The 23,928-nt window shown below is 40.4% G+C and overlaps 1 protein-coding gene and 1 pseudogene across 1 annotated transcript in view; one reads left to right on the top strand and one right to left on the bottom strand.

Moving 5' to 3' along the window:
• The window catches only part of RSRC1 (arginine and serine rich coiled-coil 1), a 371,018-nt gene that overhangs the window by 262,306 nt on the left and 84,784 nt on the right, over positions 1-23,928 (bottom strand). The window contains exon 4 of the mRNA XM_004598575.4: positions 12,327-12,500. Coding sequence (XP_004598632.2) covers positions 12,327-12,500 — 174 coding nt within the window. The remainder of the gene's footprint in view (positions 1-12,326; positions 12,501-23,928) is intronic.
• LOC118758954 (U6 spliceosomal RNA) lies at positions 2,342-2,435 on the top strand (annotated as a pseudogene).

Here is a 23,928-nt window from a genome sequence, read left to right as displayed (position 1 = left end):
TACAGCTTTAGAGTTGTACAAGCAGCTGAGGGTGGAGGCAGAACAACAACACAAGGAGGAAACTTTTGGAACTTGCGGAAATACATTATACCTTTATTATGGTGAGGATTACATTACAGTTTAGCTTGCTAGAACTTACAAAACTATATATCAAAGAATTGGATTTTACTGCATGTAAGCAATATCTCAATCTGACTTAAAGAAAAACTATAGAAAAGTTTGTTGAAACCATGTAATTTCTAAAAATCATATTTTTAGGAATTTGAATGACAATTTCTACAAATAGTTTGAACACTTAGCTAGCAAAGTTCATACTTGTGATACAAAGGCAGCATCTCCCCTGCTGAGTTTAGGCTAAATTATAAAACTTAAAATTAACCTTGAAACTGCAAATTCACTGCATCTAATACTACCGTTTGGTGGAACTTTAAAGGCCTATTCTTAAAAATTACATAACTTAGCTATTTATCAACTTAAGCAACTGAGTATATATGTTATATCAAAGCAGTACTCTTTGCCTACACAGCACTGAATCAATATTTGTACTTTTACTGTTTTTATTCAGTATATTTAATATCTAAGCGGTTACAACATAAATTTATACCTGGTCTATTCTAGATATACATTATTTTTCAAAGTTTACTATCTACTCATATATTTTTCTAATATGAAATGCTCTCCTTTCCCTTCCTCAAGAAAAAGCAGCTAGGACTACTACGTAACAACCAAATTGATTTTCATGATTTCAGGGCACCTGTCACAGGCTGACATATCCACAGAGGTCAAAGGTTGCCATCGGAAAACATCCTGTAGGAGTTCAGAAAAAAATTAAAACTGCAAGCACTTATCGTTGTATTTTCCTAACTGCACCTGCTATGTTAGTGATAATCACTTCTGTAACAGCATTTAGAAAGTGCTATATATTTATACCCACAGCCATTCGCTAATAAACATTCATTTCCTGTAGTTATACGCATTATCAAAACTCAAGGATCACATTCTAAAAAAATTTTCAAACAAATACCCGACTAGCATTAATGACAACAATACCATCTGCAGTCCTATTTACTTTCGTGCCTTGAAGTCTAGGAAAGGTTAACAACACTTGCATAGATGGAACACAGCACATCACATTCTGCTGTCATACCCTACGCATCACTACTTTCACCCAGACATGGTATTCCTATCATCCAGATATATTCATTTCATTTGCTAAGTTACTAATAATATATAAAACCAGCTATTCAAAAACTTCCCACTTTATATTCAGATACAAAAGGGTATCAGCATATAGATATTTAACTATTTACAACCTTTCTGTTTTGGCAAAAGAGATTATTTACACTGACACAGATTTATCTAGCAAGTCAGTCATGCAACTTGGTTTACTCCAAACTACTCCATTTTGACAATGTCTCTACAATATTACTAGGCTGGCAAGAAAGCCTGTGAGAACTGAGTAAACTAGAATTTTAAAATACGCATGTGGAACAGGTTGCTTCTATTTGGCTTCATGTAATTCATAGCTGGGAGACTCCAGGTGCTTAATAATAAGGTACAAGTTAGAAGTGGGATGAGTGACTGCAAGCAGTAACTTAGCTTTAGGGGACCTGCTTATTTACTTAGGAAGAAAAGACTTGGTTGGCACTTCAAATTTATTTTCTCTCCATTCCACTAACAATAGCGTAGAATCCTCAGCCTACAAAGCCACACAGAAATTAACTGAAGGCAAACACCAACACCTTCAGTTAAAGCGTCTATGAAATAGGTTATGTGAGTAATAAAGTGGTTTGCCCTATAGCCATATATTGAATCAAGTGAGTTAGTGATGCCAACGAAGTTGCTGAAATATATTATACTAAGTATGAAAACTAATCAATAAGGACTGGAATTTTAATCAAAATTTAAACATATGAATGCTAGAAGTAACACTCACTTTTTTAAACAGATGCTGAATGTTAATTCTAGCACAACTGATAACGTTTAAAATACAGAAAGACAGTAGATTGTTAAAAATGCAGCCTAGACATTGACTGAAAATAATGTGTCTGTACATGCACTCTTAAATCAGGCATGGAGTAGTACAAAAAAGTTATTTCCCCAACATGAAAAACTCAAGCATATTCAGTAACCTGGAAACAATTTCTAAAACAATCATTTACTCTTCATTGCACAAATATCTGAGCACTTATTAAGGAAATATGATGTTGAGTAACACAGATAAAGAAACATATAGCTCCCAAACTATTCTGATTAGGTATAGATGCTATGGAAGCTAATTTTGGGCTATTTAATACAGTCCTGAGCAGAGGGGAATGTTTCATGAAGAAAATAACATCTAGGGCTCGCACATATACTAAATTGGAACGATACAGAGATTAGCATGGCCCCTGTGCAAGGATGACACGCAAATTTGTGAAGCATTTCATATTAAAAAAAAAAAGAAAGAGAAAATAACACTTAACATGTGCCAAGGGGTTGGTATTTGCAAGAGGGGCTAGAAGGCCTCTCAGAGTGCTTAGGTTCAAGTCTTGGTTTTACTTCCAATTCCAGCTTTTTCCTAATGCACACCCTGGGAGCCATCAGAGGGAGTTTCAGGTTCCTGTGTCCCTAATTCAACAAAGGAGATCCAGACTGACTTCACGTAGCTGGCTAGACTCTGGCCTGGCCCAGATGTTGTGGGGATATGTGCAGTGAGCCTCTCATAGGCTCTTGCTCACCCTCTCACTCCAACACACACCCTCTTCTTAATTTCTCCATTTACCTTTCACTTAAAATGAAAAATATGTATATGTGTTTAAAATAAAATAAAGTGGGTGAGCCTAAAAAGATAGGTCGTAAATGGAAGGGAGATTGGATAACAAAGAGAATTTCAGGCTGAAAGAACAAAACTTACAGATAGGCAAAAACAAAAATACTAACAGTTGAAAAAATCATAAGGATGATTTTTTATAAACCAATTAAATAACTATCACATTTATGCAGATTCTATGACATAGAACTAATCTTTTTTTTTTTTTTTAAGATTTTATTATTATTGTAAAGCCGGATATACAGAGAGAAGGAGAGACAGAGAGGAAGATCCTCCATCCGTTGTTTCACTCCCCAAGTGAGCCACAACGGGCCAGTGCGCGCCAATCCGATGCCGGGAACCAGGAACCTCTTCCAGGTCTCCCACGTGGGTGCAGTGTCCCAAGGCCTTGGGCCGTCCTCCACTGCTTTCCCAGGCCACAAGCAGGGAGCTGGATGGGAAGTGGAGCTGCCGGGGTTAGAACCGGCGCCCATATGGGATCCCGGGGCGTTGAAGGCGAGGATTTTAGCCACTAGGCCACGCCGCCGGGCCCAGAACTAATCTTTTTTTAAAATATTTATTTATTTTATTACAAAATCAGATATACAGAGAGGAGGAGAGACAGAGAGGAAGATCTTCCATCCGATGATTCACTCCCCAAGTGAGCCACAACGGCCAGTGCGTGCCGATCCGAAGCCGGGAACAGGAACCTTCTCCAGGTCTCCCACATGGGTGCAGGGTCCCAATGCATTGGGCTGTCCTCAACTCCTTTCCCGGGCCACAAACAGGGAGCTGGATGGGAAGTGGAGCTGCCGGGGTTAGAACCGGCGCCCATATGGGATCCCGGGGCGTTCAAGGCGAGGACTTTAGCTGCTAGGCCACGCCGCCGGGCCCAGACATAGAACTAATCTTATGTCACACTTCTAATATTTATTGATTTTCAATTACTATCACTGCTACATAATGGAAGAATAAATTTAAGATTCAAAAAAATAATAACTGTACTTTGCTCTGAAATTTTTGAAATGACTTGAGATGATCAAGAATTATTTTAAGTATCCTGTCTAGTGAACCTTATATTGAGATATTTTAAAATTCTATAAACTATAGATAATTGATAGCAATGCAATTTTTTTCCATAAGTACCAAATAAATATCATCCAGCTGTGATGTAATTGACTTACCTCTTCCATGTGAAAGAAGCCGTTTTCAATCTATTAAGTAATGCATTGTCTAGACTTCTAATGGCCTTTGTGTGGGTTTGCTCCTTAGATTCTGTGAGCGATCTTTTAACATATTATTGGTCCTCATTAATCAGAAGTTAAATAGTAATTTTACCATGTGAATCATGTGTCTACATTTTGTAAAAACTTTTCTGCAGCCTGTGCTGTGGCATAGCTGTAAAGCCACCATCTGAGGTGCCTGAACTCTTCATGGGAGCTGGTTCAAGTACCAGTGGCTCCACTTTAGAGCCACCTGCTTGTTAACATGCCTGGGAAGCACTGGACAATGGCCCAAGACATAGGTACCATGCCCTCACAAGGTAGAACCCATAAAAGCTCCGGGCTCCTGCCTTCAAACTGTGCCAGTTCCAACCTCTGAAGCCATTTGGAAATTTTTTTCCCTCTCTTTGGCTCTAATAATGCCTTTCAAGAAATAAAAAATATATATATATTTTAAACATTAAAAATTATAAAGTACCTTTCTACAGTTCTAGAACACAAAGAATATGAATTTAAAGGCTTCTATGGATTCTAAATATGTCTAAAAATTTGACAAGGCTACTTTCAATATACCACAAATCAGTAGTTTTTCTTTTTATTCGTGAATGTTATTGTCAACCTAATTTTTTAAAACATTTATTCATTTTTATCGGAAAGGCAGATATACAGAGAGGAGGAGAGACAGAGAGGAAGGTCTTCCATCTGTTAACCATTCCCCAAGTGGCCGCAACAGCTCGAGCTAAACCAATCCAAAACGAGGAGCCCGAAGCCTCTTCTGGGTTTCCCACGTGGGTACGGGGTCCAAAGGCTTTGGGCCGTCCTTGAATGCTTTCCCAACCACAAAAAGGGAGCTGGATGGGAAGAGGGGCCGCCAGGATTAGAACTGCCACCCATATGGCATCCAGCCGTGTTCAAGATGAGGACTTTAGCTGCTAAGCTACTGCGCTGGGCAGAAATCTAATTTTTAATTATACTTCTTAAAGGGGCTCACCAAATTTTCCATAGTCTATGGCACAAAATGTAGTAAGGAGTCCAGCAAGTTACTTTGATCCTCTCACTAACTCCACATAATCCCAAACCCTTGACTTTATGTGGAAGAAAAATGGAAAATAAAATACATTCTCTCATTATACTGTTTTCCACCAAAAGAATGAATGTAAAATACCACTTAAACTTCTATGAAGCATAATTCAAATAAAATTCAACTGGCAAATTCTGTGATAATTAAAACATATTGATAGAGTGAATAAGAGAAAGACGGTGACCTAGAGAAGAACCTGGAAAACTCTTGTCTCTCCTTTCTGTTTTATTGCATTTTGACCTCCTCTTTAAAAAGAAAATTACAAATGGTTTCTCATGAATCAAAACTAATACCTAGTAACAAATACCTAAACCCATACAATGGCAACTGAATAGTGAATCTCACTGTATTATCAAATGACCAAGAACATAACAGTCCAAGGTTAGGTCATTCATCCAATGCACAAGAACATTGTAAAACCCTTAACTTACAAAGGAAGAAGAATTCAGTGTACACATTTTTATAAAGACATATTTGTTTATCTCTTTAACAAAAGTGACAGTCTGAAGATCTCCTGTATGTTGCAATGACATGTGTTCAAGGTATACCACTTTCGAACCAAACATTTACCCTTCGCCACTGGTGAAAGGCAACAAGATTTCTTTACAAAATCTCGTTTTTTTCAATAAATTTTGCATGAAAACATGTTCTCCTGGCACAAAGTTGCCTGCTGTCACATTGGAAGTGTGATAAATGTTTAATGAAAACAACACCACACAGCTTGGTGTCAGACAACAGCTATCACACAGCCCTGCTTTGATCCAGACAGACACTTAAAAGGAGTTCTAAGCATGCTTTGCACCACAGAACTCAATAACCTATATGCAAATAGGGATAAATTAGCATAAATGACTTCCTGCTGCATAAAAAATAAGAGGTAAGGAAAAAATATGACAAGCTTTATAAGTATGTAACTGCTGTCAAAACTGAGAGTCCAGCTTTCCCAAATCACTTCCAACATCTTCTGTGAAAAACTAGGTAGAAAAAAAAATCTTAAACAGGAATTTATTATATGAAACTCTAAAGTTGAAGACATTGGAATATTGCCAAGGTGAAAGCCGTAAGTAATGTTCAAGAGCACTTTAAAAAGTTTGTGGCACACAGGATTGAACTACAGACTTTATTCTGGGGCAAAAAAATTTTTAAATTGATGTGTTCTTTTCACACTACACATTTCCCATGCACTTTCTGAAGATCCTGAAAATATCTGCAAAGTAAGACTACTACATGGTCCTGGTCCTCTTACGCACATGGCTTTTAATACATGCTTTTAAGTATCACATACTTACCTTCTGGAGAGAAATTCTTAAATCTCTCAGGAAGTATAAAATTTCAGGGGACCATGCAAAGAAAAGTTGAAGCATTATAAACTCAAATGTGAAAAGTATTCCAGAAGTCTTAATGGGAACATTTCTGAGACAGTATCAATTTATTCAAAAATAAATAAGAACATAACAGTAAAAACTTTTCATTATAGTAGGCCATAAACAAGACACATTGAAGAATACTAAATCAGATGCCTAATAAATTCCAAAGTTAGTCAAATTAAGAAAAAAAGGTTTAATAGGTGTTGCAGTACATTTTGTGCTGCTATGCAAAATACTGCAGCTGGTACTTTATGATGAACAGGAGTTTAGTGATTCACATTCTTGGCACTGTGAAGTCCAAGATCTGAGGGTCTCATTGCTGTATTATCTCATAGGAGAAGGGTTAAAGAAAAGGCTAAGGGGTAGGGAGCAAACTCAACCTTTTGCAAGAAACATGTTCCCAAGATAATGGCATTAATCTATCATGAGGGCTTCTGCCTCATGACCTTCCTGAAGGTTCCATCTCCTCAACATGGGGAATCAAGTTGCCAACACTTCACCTTTGGAAGACACTCAAACCACAATGGTAGGCAACAATTGCTTTAAATCAAATTTTTCTGATGATTTAAATCATAACAGAAAGATTTTAATCTAATGTATATAAATTCTATTCTTACGGATGACATGAATTCACAGTAAACAGTAAAACATCAATAGCAGCTGCTTAAATATTCAATCACAACTGATTTCTCAAAATCTGCTAAAGATACTCTACAGTAGCTAACTAGAATTTATGGAGTTTGTATCAAAATGTTGCAAAAGAAGGTTTCATAATGGGACCAGCACGGTGGCTCAACTGGTTAATTTTCTGTCTGCAAGCGCAGCATCCCACACAGGCGCCAGTTTGTGTCCCAGCTATTCCACTTCCCATCCAGCTGCTCCACTTCCCATTCAGCTGCCCCACTTCCCATCCAGCTCCCTGCCTGTGGCCTGGGAAAGCAGTCGAGGACGGCCCAGAGCCTTGGGACCCTGCACGCAAGGGGGAGACCTGGAGGAAGTTCCTGGCTTCAGATCAGCTCAGCTCTAGCAGTTGCAGTCCCTTGGGGAGTGAAAAAGCTGAGGGAAGATCTTTTTCTCTGTCTTTCCTCTCCATAAATTTACTTTTCCAATAAAAATAGGTAAATCTTAAAGAAGGTCTAATAATATTCTAACTAAAAGAAAACTTATTTGGGGGTATGTAAAATATTAACCCTTATCAAATCAAATTTTGCAACAACTTTTGTCCATGTAAAAAGAACAAATATCTATCATGTATATTCATACGTATAGTGTAAGATACACTTCCCACCTCCCTCAATGCCCTTCATCCTTTTTTTTTTCTGTAATTTTTGCAAAGACTTAATTTCAATCCACTCTAGAATCACAGACTTCCTTCACCAGCAACCACAACATACAACAAGTTAAAAGTAGGATGATCACAGTTCCACAGCAGTCCAAACAAGGGCTAAAAACAACAATGAAATCACAAATGTCTGTTTCATTACTACATATTTTCGTTGTATCTATATTAACTACCCCGTATCAGAGGAAATATATTTATCTTTGGGAATTGGCTTATGTATCACTAAACATAATGACTTTCACTTGAACATAATTAGTTGCAAAAGACACAATCTCATTATTTTTTTTATAACTGAGTAGAATTCTACACAGCATAAATACCACAAATTAAGTGCTCAATTTCACTTTAACAACATTGGTTATTTGAGGATATTTGAAATTTTTTTATAGAGTTATCAACTTTGTTATCTTTTTCTAAAAATTCTAACAAAATAGTTCAAAATCTTAAGTATCAATTCCGGCTTGAGTACTTCCTTCTCTAGGTTTATTTTCACTTAACAAATATTCTTCACCTTGTTTTATCAGCACTGTACCTAACCGCCATGCTGTTTGTTTTATAAACGTACGGTTTTATGTTCTATCAATGTGTATCATATCAATATTTTTAAAATTTATGTATCGTGGTGCTGGTTACTCAATACTAAGTCAATTAATTCCATAACGTTATAAATTCTTGCTGATGTTATGTTGGGGCTTTTAATTGATCGGGATGATACTCTGCCGGCTCCACTTTCAGACCAGAGATGGTCTCCCCAACAAGCCGTTGAACTAATCTGGACAATAAGATGCTGGACTCTATGTTTGGTATATGCTTGCAATGAAAGAATCTCAGGTGAACTTGAACTGTGGTAATGCAACAAGATGGAGGAACCTACCATGGGGGGAGGATTTGAGGAAGGGTAGGGGGAATCCCAGTACCTATAAAACTGTGTCACATAATGCAATGTAATTAATAATAATAATAAAAAAAGAGAGAGAAAAAATTTATGTATATTGGGCCCAGCGTGATAGTGTAGTGGTTAAGGTCCTCACCTTGAACGCCCCGGGATCCCATATGGGCACTGGTTCTAACCCCAGTGGCCCCGCTTCCCATCTAGCTCTCTGCCTGTGGCCTGGGAATGCAGTCAAGGACAGCCCAAGATTTTGGGACCCTGTACCCGTGTGGCAGACCTGGAGGAGGCGCCTGGCTTTGGACTGGCTCAGCTCCACTCATTGTGGCTGCTTGGGGAGTAAACCATCAAATAGAAGATCTTTCTCTCTGTCTCTCCTCTCTGTATATCTGCCTTTCCAATAATAAATAAATAAATCTTAAAAAAATTATTTATTTTTATTGCAAAGTCAGATACACAGAGGAAGAGAATCAGAAAGGAAAATCTTCCATCAGATGATTCACTCCCCATGTGGCCGCACTGGCCTCAGCTGAGCTGATCTGAAGCCAGGAGCACAAAGCCTCTTCTAGATCTCCTGTGCAGGTGCAGGGTCCCGTCCTCGACTGCTTTGCCAGATCACAAGCAGGGAGCTGGATGGGAAGCGGGGCTGTTGGGATTAGAACCGGCGCCCATATGGGATCCCGGCACATGCAAGGCAAGGACTTTAGCCGCTAGGCTACTGCACTGGGCCCATATATTAATATTTTAAAACTGATTTAACAAATATTTTTACACATGATGAAGTAGAAAAACGTGGGTTTATTTTCTCATATGTGAAATGGTACACAAGTTATCTATTTTTACCTTTTTAAGATTTTTATCTTGAATTTTGAATTTTATGCTACAATTCTGTAGCCTGGGATTCCCCATCCCCCAGATTTCATCCCCCAACTGATGTTCCCCATATTGTTACAATAGTACAGTTCTTCATAAGAAGTTATAATTCCATCACAAGTTACTTAATACATGTTACTGGGCTGCACAATAACACTGAACTGATACTTCAATCCTAGTTAAAATGTTGAGTCTTCTTCTCTGTCCATCCATACATGTGAAGCCATCTGGACAGACAGTGAAACAATCACTAAAACAAATCTAGTCCAAGAAACTGCTGCAACTGTAACTAAATATAATTTCAAATAAACAGATGAAATATGGGAAGGTAAGAAAGTAAGAATGACAGAGAAAGGAAGAAGGGAAAGGAATCAGTTCGTACTAATGACAGACTTCTCACTTATTCAGAGAAAAATAAGATACCAAAATTCTTTTAGTTTTCTATAACTATTTTCTAGAAAAGGTTGTATAATAGCCTATCTCTTGACCTCAAGCTCCATCCCTAACCATCAATACTAAAGATTACTAAATGAGTAAGAATATTGAGTCAAGATGCTGTGGTCAGTCAACTTGAATTAGAAATCTAACTCAACCATCTTTGAGTTCCTTGATCCACAAGCCTGGGCATCATCATCTATATTAGTGGGATTATAAAAATATAAATTCCAAAAGGTTACCAAATGAAACAATATTAGCAAAAGTTCTGATACTGTGAGAACGTATTTTCAATATACGATGCTGACCATCACGATCACTGCTGTGAGGAAGGCATTCTGGTTGCTCCCCACTGTAATCCTGATTGCATTTCTCGATCAAAAACCACACCGGCTTCCTGCTATCTGTAAAATTAACTCTAAACTCTCCAACATGAAGTCCTCCGACAACCACTCTCAACACTCCTCCTCTTCCACTTTAAGCCAACCATCACACCTCAGCTCTTGAAACATGCAATACTCCTGCTTGCCTCACCTTCTGCACAAGAAGCCTGTTTTGCACAGGTCACTCCTTCCCCTCTCTTGCTTCCTTCAGTAAATAAACATTGCTTTTCTGAAAGCCATTTCCTGACACATAGACTAATCTAGATCTATCAGCCTAATAATGTTTATGAAGACATTTTGGAAACAAAACGGGTAAGACTATTATTTCCATATTGTTTCCCTCATATATCTGAGGTAAAGGGGGATATTGAGAGAGAAGTCCCACCCAGTTTCCCACCCACCCCAGGTCCCGGATGTAGGGCATGCTCTGAGATATTTGCTCACGTGGTTTTGATAGTTCACCAGTTATGAATCGCTGCCAGTCTCGCCACTCCAAACACGATGAGGTCATTGAAGAATCCACTGATTGACATAGTCCATCATAGAATCTCCGTTTGCCCAGTATTTTACTGCCAACATATAGCTGAGGTGGTTGACTGATTTGTTCTTTCTTCTGTCTTTTCTTGGTTAGGGTTCTGTCTCCGGCATTTCGATTGGGGAGATCCCCAAAGAAATTTTGAGGTGTTCCCAGACCAGATTCTTGTATGTTCTAGCAAGCACAGGGCCCAGCACAGTCCATCACCACGATCAGCAGGAGGTTATAATTGCTGGGTTGGTTCTGTTTTCAGTCGCAATTTCCACTGGAACCAATGGGTGTTGCAGTCCAGCCTGGTTCTGCCCAGCACACACTCGGCCCTCACATAAACCAGTGGGAACTGTAGCCTAGTTGGAGCAACCCACAATAACCCCCACCAGGCCCGACCCCTACCCTGGCTTGCCAGTGTGTGTAACAGACTAGTCCAGTCTGTCCCACATCCTGTTTGGCTCTCGTACATGTCAATGGGTATTGAAGCTTAGTTCCATCTAACCAGCTCAACTATCCAGCCCTCACAGATGTTGTTGAGTGCCTCTTTGTCTAGCCACCCCAGCCCCTGTCCTAGTTTTCGTGCCCTCCCGCGGGAGTAGTAACCCAAGAGGGAGGAGCCCACTATTTCCCTCCCAGGTCTCTCTCAATCCCGGTTTATGCACTGCTCGGGTGGTTCTGTGGTTTGACTTGATAGGATTAGCCCCCAGTGCCAGCTTCTGCCAGCTGATGCTGTGGCTAAGCCCAAACAACCCTCACCCACTCTAAATTTTGTTTGCACCAGCAGGAATAATCCACCCAGCCTGGCTTTTCCCTGATCTAGTCCACATGAGGCCTACAGGTGCCGTAGCCCATCAGCAGGGAGTTGTATCAAAAGTCAAACAACTGGGCCTGACGCGATAGCATAGTGGTTAAAGTCCTCGCCCTGCACATGCCGGCATCCCATATGGTCACCGGTTCTAGTCCCGGTGGCCCTGCTTCCCATCCAGCTCCCTGCTTGTGGCCTGGGAAAGCAGTTGAGGACGGCCCAAAGCCTTGGGACCCTGCACCCATGTGGGAGACCTAGAAGAGCTCCTGGCTCCTGGCTTCAGATCGGCTCAGCTCTGGCCGTGTTGGCTCACTTGGGGAGTGAACCACTGGATGAAGATCTTCCTTTCTGTCTCTCCTCCTCTCAGCATATCTGCCTTTCCAATAAAAATAAATAAATAAATAGTCAAACCACCATAACATGAACAGGCATCCATATGAGATGTCAACAACATGCAATGGGATAATGCCTTTGGCGCAACTCCGCCCTGATGTTGCAGCCCCTTGGGTAGTGAACCAGCAAATGACTTTTCTCTCTCTCTCTCTCTGTAGCTCTTTCAAATAAATAAATAAATCTTCAAAAATATTTTTAAAAGATCTGTTTCAACTTACCCACGTTTTATGTTGTGTAATTCCTTCTCCTTGCCTTTATCCTTCTCCTTTTCTCTTTTCTCCTTATCTCTGCCTTTACGCCATTCTCTGTCCCGGGAGCGACTACGGGTTCTTCTATGGCTGGACCTTTCACTGCTTCGACTATGGGAACGTGGACGAGGCCTCGACCTGGACCTACAGAAAACAGATGTTATTAGATATCCATTCTATACTTTGTATTATTCAAAATATATACATATGCTTTTTATCCAAAAGCTAGTACTTAGTTTTAGTTATAAGCCTGGGAATTAAACAACCATGTAAAGAATGCATATAATTCTTGGCTAAAGTGGGTTGTAAAAGCTGTTTTCAAATTTATAGGAAATTAAGAGTAAGTCAACAGGTATGGTCAAGTTAAATCTTAAAGGTCTGAGCCAAATCTTATGATTCAAGTCTCTACAGATAATCTCAAAAAACAAATTAGTTTGGAGCCGGAATAGTGGTTAAGGTTCTCACCTTGCACGCCTGGGATCTCATATGGGCGCCGGTTCTAATCCCAGTGACCCTGCTTCCCATCCAGCTCCCTGCTTGTGGCCTGGGAAAGCAGTTGAGGATGGCCCAAAGCCTTGGGATCCTGCACCCACGTGGGAGACCCAGGAGAAGCTCCTGACTCCTGGCTTCGGATTGACTCAGTTCCAGCCACTGCGGTCACTTGGGGAGTGAACCATCGGATGGAAGATCTTTCTCTCTCTCTCTCTCCAACTCTCTATATGTCTGACTTTCCAATAAAAATAAATAAATACTAAAAAAAAAATTTAATCTAATCCACATAGATAGGGCTTTCCCTATTCCTAATATTTCTGTTCCCGTAACCTATACAACCTTATTTATTATTTCTAGCTTACCCCACTAAAGCTATTTATCTACTGTAAGCCAGCTCTTCTCTGTATAAAATGTTTGACAGTATTAAGTAGGACACTTTATATGCCAAAAGGTAATGCCTGGGAGAGGTTTTATGGTCCCTGCAACCCACGCTGGAGTGCCACTTTAAATTCTGATTGCTCCTCTTCCAATCCAGCTTCCTGCTAGTGCACAGGGCAGGCAACAGATGCTGGCACAACCGTCTGTGTTCCCTGACATCATGTGGGAAACTTAGAACTCCTAGTTAGGCTTCTGCCTGGCCAACCCTGTTTGTTGTGGGCATTTGGGAGTGAACCAATAGACTTAAGATTTTCCTCCTGGTTTCTCTACCTTTCAACTTTTTAAATAAAAATGAACAAATGTTAAGAAAAAGTAACTTTTTTTTGCCATTGAGAGCGCTAACCTAAAAACTAATAGACAGACAATCCTACAGAAAACTATGAGTCAAATACATAAAGGAATTAGAGAGTGACCACAAACACGTGGCTAATTTTTTAGGATGTCAATACTTGGAAACATGAAACCGTAATGAAAGATTCCTGTTTTATCAGGTTCCATTTTGAAGGCAAGCCCAAGTTCGTGCCACATGGAACAGCTACAAGAACACAGAAAATCTTAATAATATCAGCCCCCAAGAGACCAGAAGATAGATTCAGAAAAACCATAATCAACAAGTAAATGAAATGGGAATGATGTCAAAGAGGGACCCAAAAGTTCTACACTCAGACTCCCTCTAAATCTCTGCTTGAATCCTAAATCAGCATAAGAAGGATGGACTCCAAACAATCACGAACAAAAGGGCAAGGGGGCCTAAAATGTGGCACAGTGAGTTAAGCCACAACTTCAAGGCCCATAGCCCAAATGAACGCAGGTTCAATTCCTGGCTGCTGTCCTTATATGTAACTCCTTGCTAATGTGTCTGGAAAGCTACAGCAGGTGGCCCAGGCACACACATGGGAAACATGGATGGAGTTCCAAGTCCCTGACTTCAGCCTGGCAACCACAGCCAACTGCTTTGGCCTTTTCCATGCGACCAATTAACATCTCTCTCTCTGTGTCTTTCCCTCCTCTCTATAATTCTGCCAGTGCCGTGGCATAGTAGGCTAAGATTCCGCCTGAAGAGCCAGCATCCCATTTGGCCGCAGGTTTTTGTCCTAGTGGCTCTAACTTCTGATCTAGCTCCCTGCATATGAACTAGGAAAGCATCAGAGGATGCTCAAGTCCTTGGGCTCCTGCACCCACATGAGAAACCCAGAAAGAGCTCTAGGTTCCTGTCCTCATATCAGCTCAGCTCCAGCCATTATGGTCATTTGGAGAATGAAACAGCAATTAGAAGATCTCTCTCCTCTCTCCCTCCCACCCTCCCAATCTCTCCTTCTCTAACTTTGCCAGTCAAGTAAGAATAACATAAATCTTTACAAATTAAAAAAAATAACAAAAAATATTGAATCAAGATTTCAGCTGTGCCCACAACTAAAGCCTCGTATATTAATCCAACCAACTAGGTTTCATGCTGAGGCAAGCAAAAGATAAATGTTATTCAGTAGCCTTTAACAGAGTATTCCCAATATAACATTCACCAAGTTCAAGATAAAATTCAAAATTACTAGACATACAAAGAATTAGAAAAAACTCGCTCCATTCTTAATAGAAGCTACAGTATATGAAAATCAACCCTAAAATGAGCCAGTTATCTGAATTAACAGACATGGATTTTATTTTATTTGTCTGAGAGACAAACAGAAAAAGAGCCTCGGCTAGAATGAGCCTCTTCAAAGCCAGGAGAAAGGAATTTGGGTAACTGGGTTCTCCCCAAGGCCTCCTTGAGCCTGCACTAGCAGAAAGCTGCAATGCTAAGCCACAGCTGGATATCAAGCAGGCACCCTACCAGGTAACATGGGCACCTGTCTGGGATCCTTTCTTTTGTTACTGTTCATATTTCTACTTATTTTTTATTTATTTTTTTAAATTTTTTTTTAATAATCTTACTTAGTTGATTAGGGAACAAAGTGTCAAGGGCTACAGGGTGAAAGTGGGTAATACCATTGTTTCCACATCAATATCATTTTACCCTGTATCTGGGGTCAGGGAAAAAAACAAAGGGAAAAGCCCCACCCAACCTCCCACCCATCCCACATCCCCAACGGGAGGCACACTCTGAGAGTCCTGCTCATACAGTTTTGATAGTTCATCAGTTCTGGATTGCTGCCAATCTCTCAGTTCCAATCGCAATGAACCCTATTCAGAATCCACTGGCCGACAGTCTCTTCCTGGTTGGGGTTCTAAGATCAGCAGTTCAGTTGGAGGGATCTCCAAAGAAACTTCATCTGAGATGATCCCAGGCTGATTCTTGTGCAAGTTTGCTAGTACAGAGTCCGACACCATCCATCACACCAATCAGCTTATGCTCATGCTGGTCGCTGGGATTGCTGGGTTCGTTCTGTTTCCAGCCCTGTCTTCCTCGTGAACCAACGGGTGCTGTAGTCTAGTTCGATCCTGCCCACTTCATACTCGGTCCTCACGCAAACCGGATGGAGCTGCAGCCTAGTTGGGGCGACTCCCCATAACCCCCACCAGTTCTGCCCCCTACCCTGGTTCCCATGCTTGCCAGTACGCACCGCAGGCTTGTCAAGTCTGTCCCACATCCTGTTTAGCTCTCGCACATGTCGATGGGCATTGAAGCCCAGCTGAACCCAACCAACCTACTATCCAGCCCACACACCTACTGGCAGGTGCCCTTCTGCACAGCCACCCCTGCCCCTGTCCTGGTGTTCGTGCTGTCCAATGAGAGTGGTAGCCCCGAAGGAGGTGCCCACTATTTCCCTTCTAGGCCACACTCACTCCCAGATTATGCACTCTCCAGGTAGTTCTGGCATTTGACTTGACAGAATTAGCTCCAAGTGCCAGCCTCTGCCAGCTAGTACTGCGGCTAGCCCAACCAATCCTCACCCACTCTAGTTTTTGCTTGCACCAGTCGGAACAGTCATCCCACCGTGGCCCTTCCCTTATCTAGCCCACATGAGGCCCACAGGTGTAACAGCTCTGCCTATTCTGATCTGCCCCCATCCCGACTCACGCTTGCCAATGGAAGTAGTTGTCCAGCAGGGGAGCCCACATTCCCCAGTCAGCTTTGCCTCCTCCCCCTGATTATCACATGTGCTGTGTGGGCGCTGCAACCACATCTGGTACGGCTGATCTCACCTTGGCATTCCTTATTGTGTACTAGTATGTGTCGCAACCAAACCTGGGTTGACCCACACTCTGTTCTGGTGCTCGGACTCACCAGCGGGTGATGTGAACAGGTTCAGCCTGGTCTGCCCCCAATCCATGCCATGTGTATGCCGGTGGGATAATTTCCATAGCCTGTTCTGGGCTGTTTCCTATTGTGCTTCTTGTGCTAACCTGCAGGGACTGTGTCCTGCCAGAGGAGTTGCCCAGGTTCCTTCATCAGAAACTCTGCCAGGTTTTGTGCATGTCAGTGGGTCCATGAGCCAGCCCTGTTCAGTTCACTTCCTGTCCTAGCAGGAAAAGTGGTGTTTCCTGACTGTTCTTCAACCCAATCTGGTTCTTATTGTTGGATGTTTCAACCCAGCCATGGTTCTTCCATACCCCCATACGGCTCACACATGGTTCAGTAAGGGCTGAGACCTAGCCTAGTCTGTCATACATTTCCCCTGGTCCTGCAGAGCACCAGATGGTGTTGGAGTCTGGCCCGGCTTGGTGCTTCCATTCCCAGTCCACACTTGTGCCAAGTGGGATTACACTCGTATCCTGATCGGAACGCAGCCCCATTTACAGCCCATGCGCTCATTGGTGGGAAACTCAACCCAGCTAGAGTATCCCCTTAGTTGTCCAGCCGGGCCTATTCCCAGCCTTAGATCTCATGAAGGCCCGTGGTTGCTCTGATTCAACTTGGTAGAGCCCCTCTCTTGTCCTGTCCCCTTAGATGCTGTGGCTTAGCATCCCTGTCTTATGCAGATCAGTAGGTGCAAGGACCTACTTGGCATGACCTGTGCTCCAAACCTGATTTCTGTTGTTTCTTGTGAGTTAAGGTTTGTTCAGCCCTGCCCATTCTGCCCCCTTCCAGTGGCAGCACGGCCCACCCCACATCCTGTTAATGGATGCAGTTTCAGGTGCTGCTGCCTTGACCTGCGCTGACTGTTTTGGGTTCCTGCACCTGTGTATGATGGCAGGTGGCATGGTCACATCTAGCTTAGTCCATCCCAACCCCAGCTTGCGAGCTAACCAGGGGAACTTGTATTGCCACAGGGTTGGGCCCACATAAACCCACAGAGTCTACCCCCACTGTCTGGGATCCTAACTACGAGGCAAAGTGCCCACCTCACAGACAAGGGCTGAAGTAGCAAGCGTAACTCCACTCCCAACAACTGCACAGTCAGTCAGAGCAGGGCGGGGCTATAATATATCACCTACAACATTAAACCATGCTGAACAGGATTTAGAGTAGATGGTGACAACAGGAAAAAGAATTTGTGTAACTAAAATCAATCAAAATTATTCAACTTGAACAGCAGGAAAAAGTTAAATTAACAAGAGAAGAGAAACAGACCATTGCCAGAACCCAAAGGTCTAGCATGTTTGATTGAACTCTGAAACAGAAAAGATAAAGAATGAAGGAGAAAAATATATTTTTAAATAACATTCCAGCTTTACAAATTCCGTTAGACAAATTTACATATTCTAGATGTTTAGGAAACCAAAACAATACAAAGAAAACTGTGATTAGTAATATCACAGTCAAACAGATAAAAACCAAAGATGATAAACACTGAAAGTATTTAAAGAATAAAACGCATTACAAATAGGAGCACAATTACATAGCTAGTTTATTGTAAACAACAGCAATCAGAAAACAGCACAACAAAATTCTTCACATAGTAAAAGTAAAAACAAAAGCAAGACAAAGTTTTGTATCAATAAAAAATTTCCATCAAGAATGAAAATAAAATAAGGGTACCTGACAGGTACTTGCACAGTAGGCAGGAACTCAGCATAAGGTACTAAACAGGATCAAAATAGGATTCTCACACACAGTGGTGAAAACCCAAGCAACAAAATGCAACAAAGCCGCAAGAGCCCCTCTTCTGACAACTTTCTAAGGTAACTTAATCTCTTGCTAGCTTGTCTCTTTTTTTTTTTTTTCTAAAAATATGCTGTTAGACAAATACACAATCATTTGTGGGCCACAAATAAAACAGATTTTAGTGAAATTATGGTTTTATTGCATTCTTAGAGCTAAATGTATATATTAATAATATATATACAATATTATGTCCTGAGCAACCTGGAAAATAAGGATAAAACATATGTTCTTAGCAGGGTGACATGACAGTACCTAAAGGAGTTGTGGGTTCACAGATGCTGATTTGGGAGAAAGAAGCAGATGCTGGAAAAGAAGTAATTGAGGGATTACTAACCTGAACGAATCTGAAAAAGCTGAAGCAGAAGCATTCACACCACAGCTGATCCAGTGGAACAGCACTCTGATGTTGAGAGACCTTTAAAACCTGAAGTCCTGCATAAATTAGGACTGCTCCGGTTTCAAGGAAGGTGAGTAACTATAAATGTGAAGGGCTAAAAGCTATGTCTTCTCTGCACCCAGATCAGCACTGGTTTGCTATTATAACAGGAAGCCCACGTCACCGATGACCCAGGTCTTCAAGCCTTTGGAGAGAAGCAGTACTATAACATGAGGCAAGCAGGGCTACAGCTGCTGCGTCAGAGAAACCAGCCAAGGATCACACTCCTCAGCAATAGCAAAGCTAGATCCTGAGGATACTGAGATCCAACTTCTATCTACCCAACTGTGTCTTAGCAAATGAAGTAAGCAACTCAGTGATCTCCAACTCATCTCGTCGTTTCTGTCAAGAAAACATCAATGTAAAAAACATATGCTTGCATTTTCCAAAAACATCTATTCATTACTCATCCTATGTCCTCTTTCCAGAAATCCATGCCATACTGAAACAGTCTACTGTAAATATTGCTAGTGTAGCTCAATGAACTAAGATAGCAAAAAAAATCTATAAACTGCCAACCATGATGGTAAATTTCAAGAAAGTGGTTTTAAAACATCCCACTACGCAACATAAAGTATTGGGTATTTTTCACCCAAATGTCTGAATATTCACTATATTAATCTTTATATCATAGAACTTTTAATCTCATAGTTGAGGCAAATAGCAAAGAGACTGAAAAAAAAAGATACATGGGGAAAAGATAAAAACTTTTAAAACATAGGCAACAAAATTATAAAAGGTAATTAGGGCAAAATCAAGTGCAGACTTAAAGAGAATTAAATTCCTGATATGTTAGATGTCATCAGTGGTACTTTATATAATTTCGAAGAGGATTCATATCCTCAGAGTATAGATAACCCCATATACTTAACCTTACAAAGCTGAACTGTCCCCAGCAAGAGCTCAACACAGAGATTTCTTATCCTGACCAGACAAAAGAGGAAAAGAAGTGTTAAAATTTAAAAAAAAAAAACCTATTATTTCCTCATTCTTTAAATGCCCTCCTGATAAATTACTCTAGAAGTCTCCAGAGTACTAAAGCCAATATGGAGATAGATTATAAGCAAAGAACCATTTGATAAAAAATGTGGCGCTCTAGAACACACAATATATAAGCAATAAATGGAAAGCAAGATGTCCTATTACACCAGATAAATGCTTTCAATATCTCCAGAATCACCATAACATCCCCACATAAAATGAATTACTGCTCTCAGAAACCAATTTGTCAAGTTTCTTAATTGGCTAATAAGTTCTAAGCATATGTAATTGAAACAAATATGCTGATATTTTGTCTTTCAAAAAAATAACTACAATACTTCAGTTTCTGAGTCCTATAATGACTACACTGACATAAAACTATAACTAAAAATAAAGAGAAATTTATTGAATACAGAACAAAATGGAATCCACATCAAAATGGCATTTTTGACATGGCCATATAAATTCCATTTGCTATTTCAATCCATCCAAAACCGTAACAATCATGTCAATTTCTTAAAAGACCTCTACTTAGGCAAAGAGATGCACTTTGGACAGGTAGGTGTCCATCAGTGGCTTGGTGGTAAAGAAAAAATAAAACACGATTCAGAAAGACACTGAGTTATAAAAGCAAGATTAAAAGTATCTCAAAACAAACTTAAGGATCACCCTAAAACTCTCCATTTATTAAAGAAACTTGGCCGTATTTGGTTTACTAAGTAGAATGTCATTCAAAAACTTTGCATATCACCCCAAACTTCCAGTTCATTCACATAATTATTCTCTATTGCTGATCCAGGAAATCCCAACACATCATCATGAACAAACAAAAGGGAACTAGTATATACACAAAGCAACTATGAGAAAAGAAACACATTTAGAACTACAGTTTTCAGGTGAAAAGTCGAAATATGTCCCTTTTTTTAAAAAAGCATGAGACAGAGAAGATTAACACTTCAATATAAGTTAAATACTAAAAAAGAAAAAAAATTCAGAACAGAAATAAACAAGGACACAAAAATTATTATCTGATTTCAGGAAAAAAACTAAGGGGAAAAAGTCACTTCAAAAATGAATACTTGGGAGGCGGAATAGGGAGTGTAGAAGGGGAAATACCCAAGCCTAAGGAATTGTATCATGAAAAAGAAAAATTTTTTTAAAAACAAAGAAAAGGAATACTAAATTATAATATGTGCTCAAAAGCGAATATAATTGAGCATATAATAAGAGACATAGATGTAAATGATAGACAAGAGTCACACAAAACCAAAAAGTATGAAGTGGTGCTGGTGTTGAGGCATATCAAGTTGGCTACCACCTGTGACACCAGTACCCCAGCAGGTTCAAGTGCCAGTTGCTCCACTTCTGATCCAGTTCCCTGCTAGTGCACCTGGGAAATTAGCAGGAAGTAGCACTTGTGTCTGTGACACCCAGGTGGGAATTCCAGATGGAGTTCTAAGCTCCTGGCTTTGGAATAGCCCAATTCTGGCATTACTGTAACTGTCTTCCAAATCAACAAATCTTAAAAAAAAAAAAAAAAAAAAAACTTGGCATAACAGAAGTAAAAAAAGGAGTCAGAGACCATGAGTAAAGAAGGCTCCAGAAAAGGTATAGGATATTAAAATCAGAATCTAAGAATACTTCTGGAAATAAATGAATCTATGTATAGGAAAGGTCCATTGTAATCTGAGGAAAGGGACTGATCATATTATCCCGAGGAAGTGAGCTCACATTAACGGCAAGAGAAAAAGAAAAGTCTGATCATCAGCAGACAGAATCAAGTCAGTTTCAGGTTCCTCAATGGGAAGATACACAGTAAAACAATGGTTTGGATTTTCCTGAGGAGCTCCAGAGGGAGAAACTGTGAGTAAGGTCATGTACAGCCAGTGTCCTTCAAAAATCAAATTTACAGAATAAAAAGTAACGAAAGTACCATATTATATGTTTGACTCTATGTACTAAAGATGAAAACCTTAAGAGAGAGGTGTAAAAAGCACCTCTCAGTGGGTAGGAGACACATGCCACATATCAGAATGCCGGGGTTCAAATTTCAGCTCCACTCTTCGTAGCAGCTCTTCTAACGCAGCAGCAGAAAGTGCACGTAGCTGGCTCCCTCTCGCGGCTGTGGAGACCTGCATGGAGTGCCCAACAACTGCTCCCACCCGCGCCATTCCTGTTCACCGAAGTCACTAGAGTGTGAACGTACTTTGTGTATGTGTCTCAATCTCGATCTCTCTAGTAAACAACCAACCAAACATTTTAACTAAAATAATCAGAAAGAAATACTTCAAGTATAAAACCAAGGAAAGGCTAAAATGAAAGTATGATAAACATATGTAAGTACCAACAAAAACATAGTGATACTATCTCAGATTTCAAAGTAGTAACTAAGACTAGAAATAAAGAGGGACTTTTCATAATGACAAATCCACCTAAAATGAATATACAATAATCCTGAATGTGTAATTATCTAATGATAGAGCTTCAAAATACATAAAGCAGAAGCTGATAAATTCAAAAGCAAAGTTGTAATTGTAGATTCGCCTCTTACCCTCTGAGTAACTAGTAAGCAGGTTTTAATAGAAAAGTTTTAGGGGCCAGTATGGTGGCTGAGCAGGCTACTGCTATACATGCTAGCGCCCGGATCCCAGATGGGTGCTGGTTCAGGTCCAAGCTGCTCCACTTCCGATCTACCTCTTTGGTTGTTTCCGGGGAAAGGAGCAGAGGACAGCTCAAGTTCTTGGGCCCTGCATCCATGTGGGAGACCTGAAAGAAGCTCCTGGCTCCTGTCTTCAGGTCAGCCCAACTCCAGACACAGCAGGCATTTGGGGAATGAACCAGCAGATGGAAGTCCCTCTTTCTCTCTATAATTCTGCCTCTCACATAAAAATAAATAGTTTTAGAATAATTTTAAGTATAAAGAAAAAAGATCAACTCAATGACTAAATTATTTCACTGTAACTTTCCAAACCAAATTATTCATAAATAATTACTATGATAAGCCACCTAATGACCCTAAATTAGGGTAATATCAACACATTTCCAAAACAGAATTCACTCAGATTCTGTTCTCTAATTGCAATGGCAGGGAAGAAAACAACTTAACAAAAGACAACAGAGAATTCCTACTTGTTTGGTAATTAAGTCATACATGCCTATATAATTCATGCAAAGAAGGAATCACAACAGGTTGTTTTTAAATGTTTGAGCCAAACAACAACTGGATTATGATACATCAAAGCTACAGCATACAGAGAAAATGTATAGTGCTAAATAAACTTGAGAATAAGAAGCAAATAAATAACCTAAGGAGATGCCTCAAGGAATTAGAAAATACAAAATGAAACCCAAAGTAAGAGAAGCAATAAAGAGGGAAAAGCAAAGGTCAACATACCTGAAGACCAAGAAAACACACTGATTCATTGAAAATGATAAACCCTTGGACAGATAAAGACTACTAGATCTGGGCCCAGCGGCGTGGCCTAGCGGCTAAAGTCCTCGCCTTGAAAGCCCCGGGATCCCATATGGGCGCCGGTTCTAATCCCGGCAGCTCCACTTCCCATCCAGCTCCCTGCTTGTGGCCTGGGAAAGCAGTCGAGGACGGCCCAATGCATTGGGACCCTGCACCCGTGTGGGAGACCTGGAAGAGGTTCCTGGTTCCCGGCTTCGGATCGGTTCGCACTGGCCCGTTGCAGCTCACTTGGGGAGTGAATCATCGGATGGAAGATCTTCCTCTCTGTCTCTCCTCATCTGTGTATATCTGGCTGTAATAAAAATGAATAAATCTTAAAAAAAAAAAAAGACTACTAGAGCTAACTCGAATAAAATTTTCAGTGCTAGAACATTAGTGAAATCATCAGTAAGCCTCTAGTTACAAACAACTAGAAGAGCAACGCAAATATACAAAACAACCATTTCAGACACTGCACACCAGCGGATTGATTATCCCCAAGAGAGGAAATGAAGGAATCCCAGGAATGTCCCCATGACTGTCTTAAAGCAGCTAGGCCACAACCCTGAAAGAGGAAACCTAGGCAAAATGTCCAGGACTGCTGAAATTAATGAGAGACAGAAAAGGAAGAACTTGGAAGAAAGCGGAATCCACACTACAGAAATCTACACTGTAAACATATTGGGCAAATTCCATGTGACTAGTGAAAAGTAAAGGGGAAAAAAACAAG

Source organism: Ochotona princeps, chromosome 3 (genome assembly GCF_030435755.1).
Source record: "Ochotona princeps isolate mOchPri1 chromosome 3, mOchPri1.hap1, whole genome shotgun sequence".
In the NCBI taxonomy this organism is placed as follows: Eukaryota; Metazoa; Chordata; class Mammalia; order Lagomorpha; family Ochotonidae; genus Ochotona; species Ochotona princeps.
The sequence above is the reverse complement of the archived record's forward strand: the minus strand, read 5'-3'. Positions and strand labels throughout refer to the sequence as shown.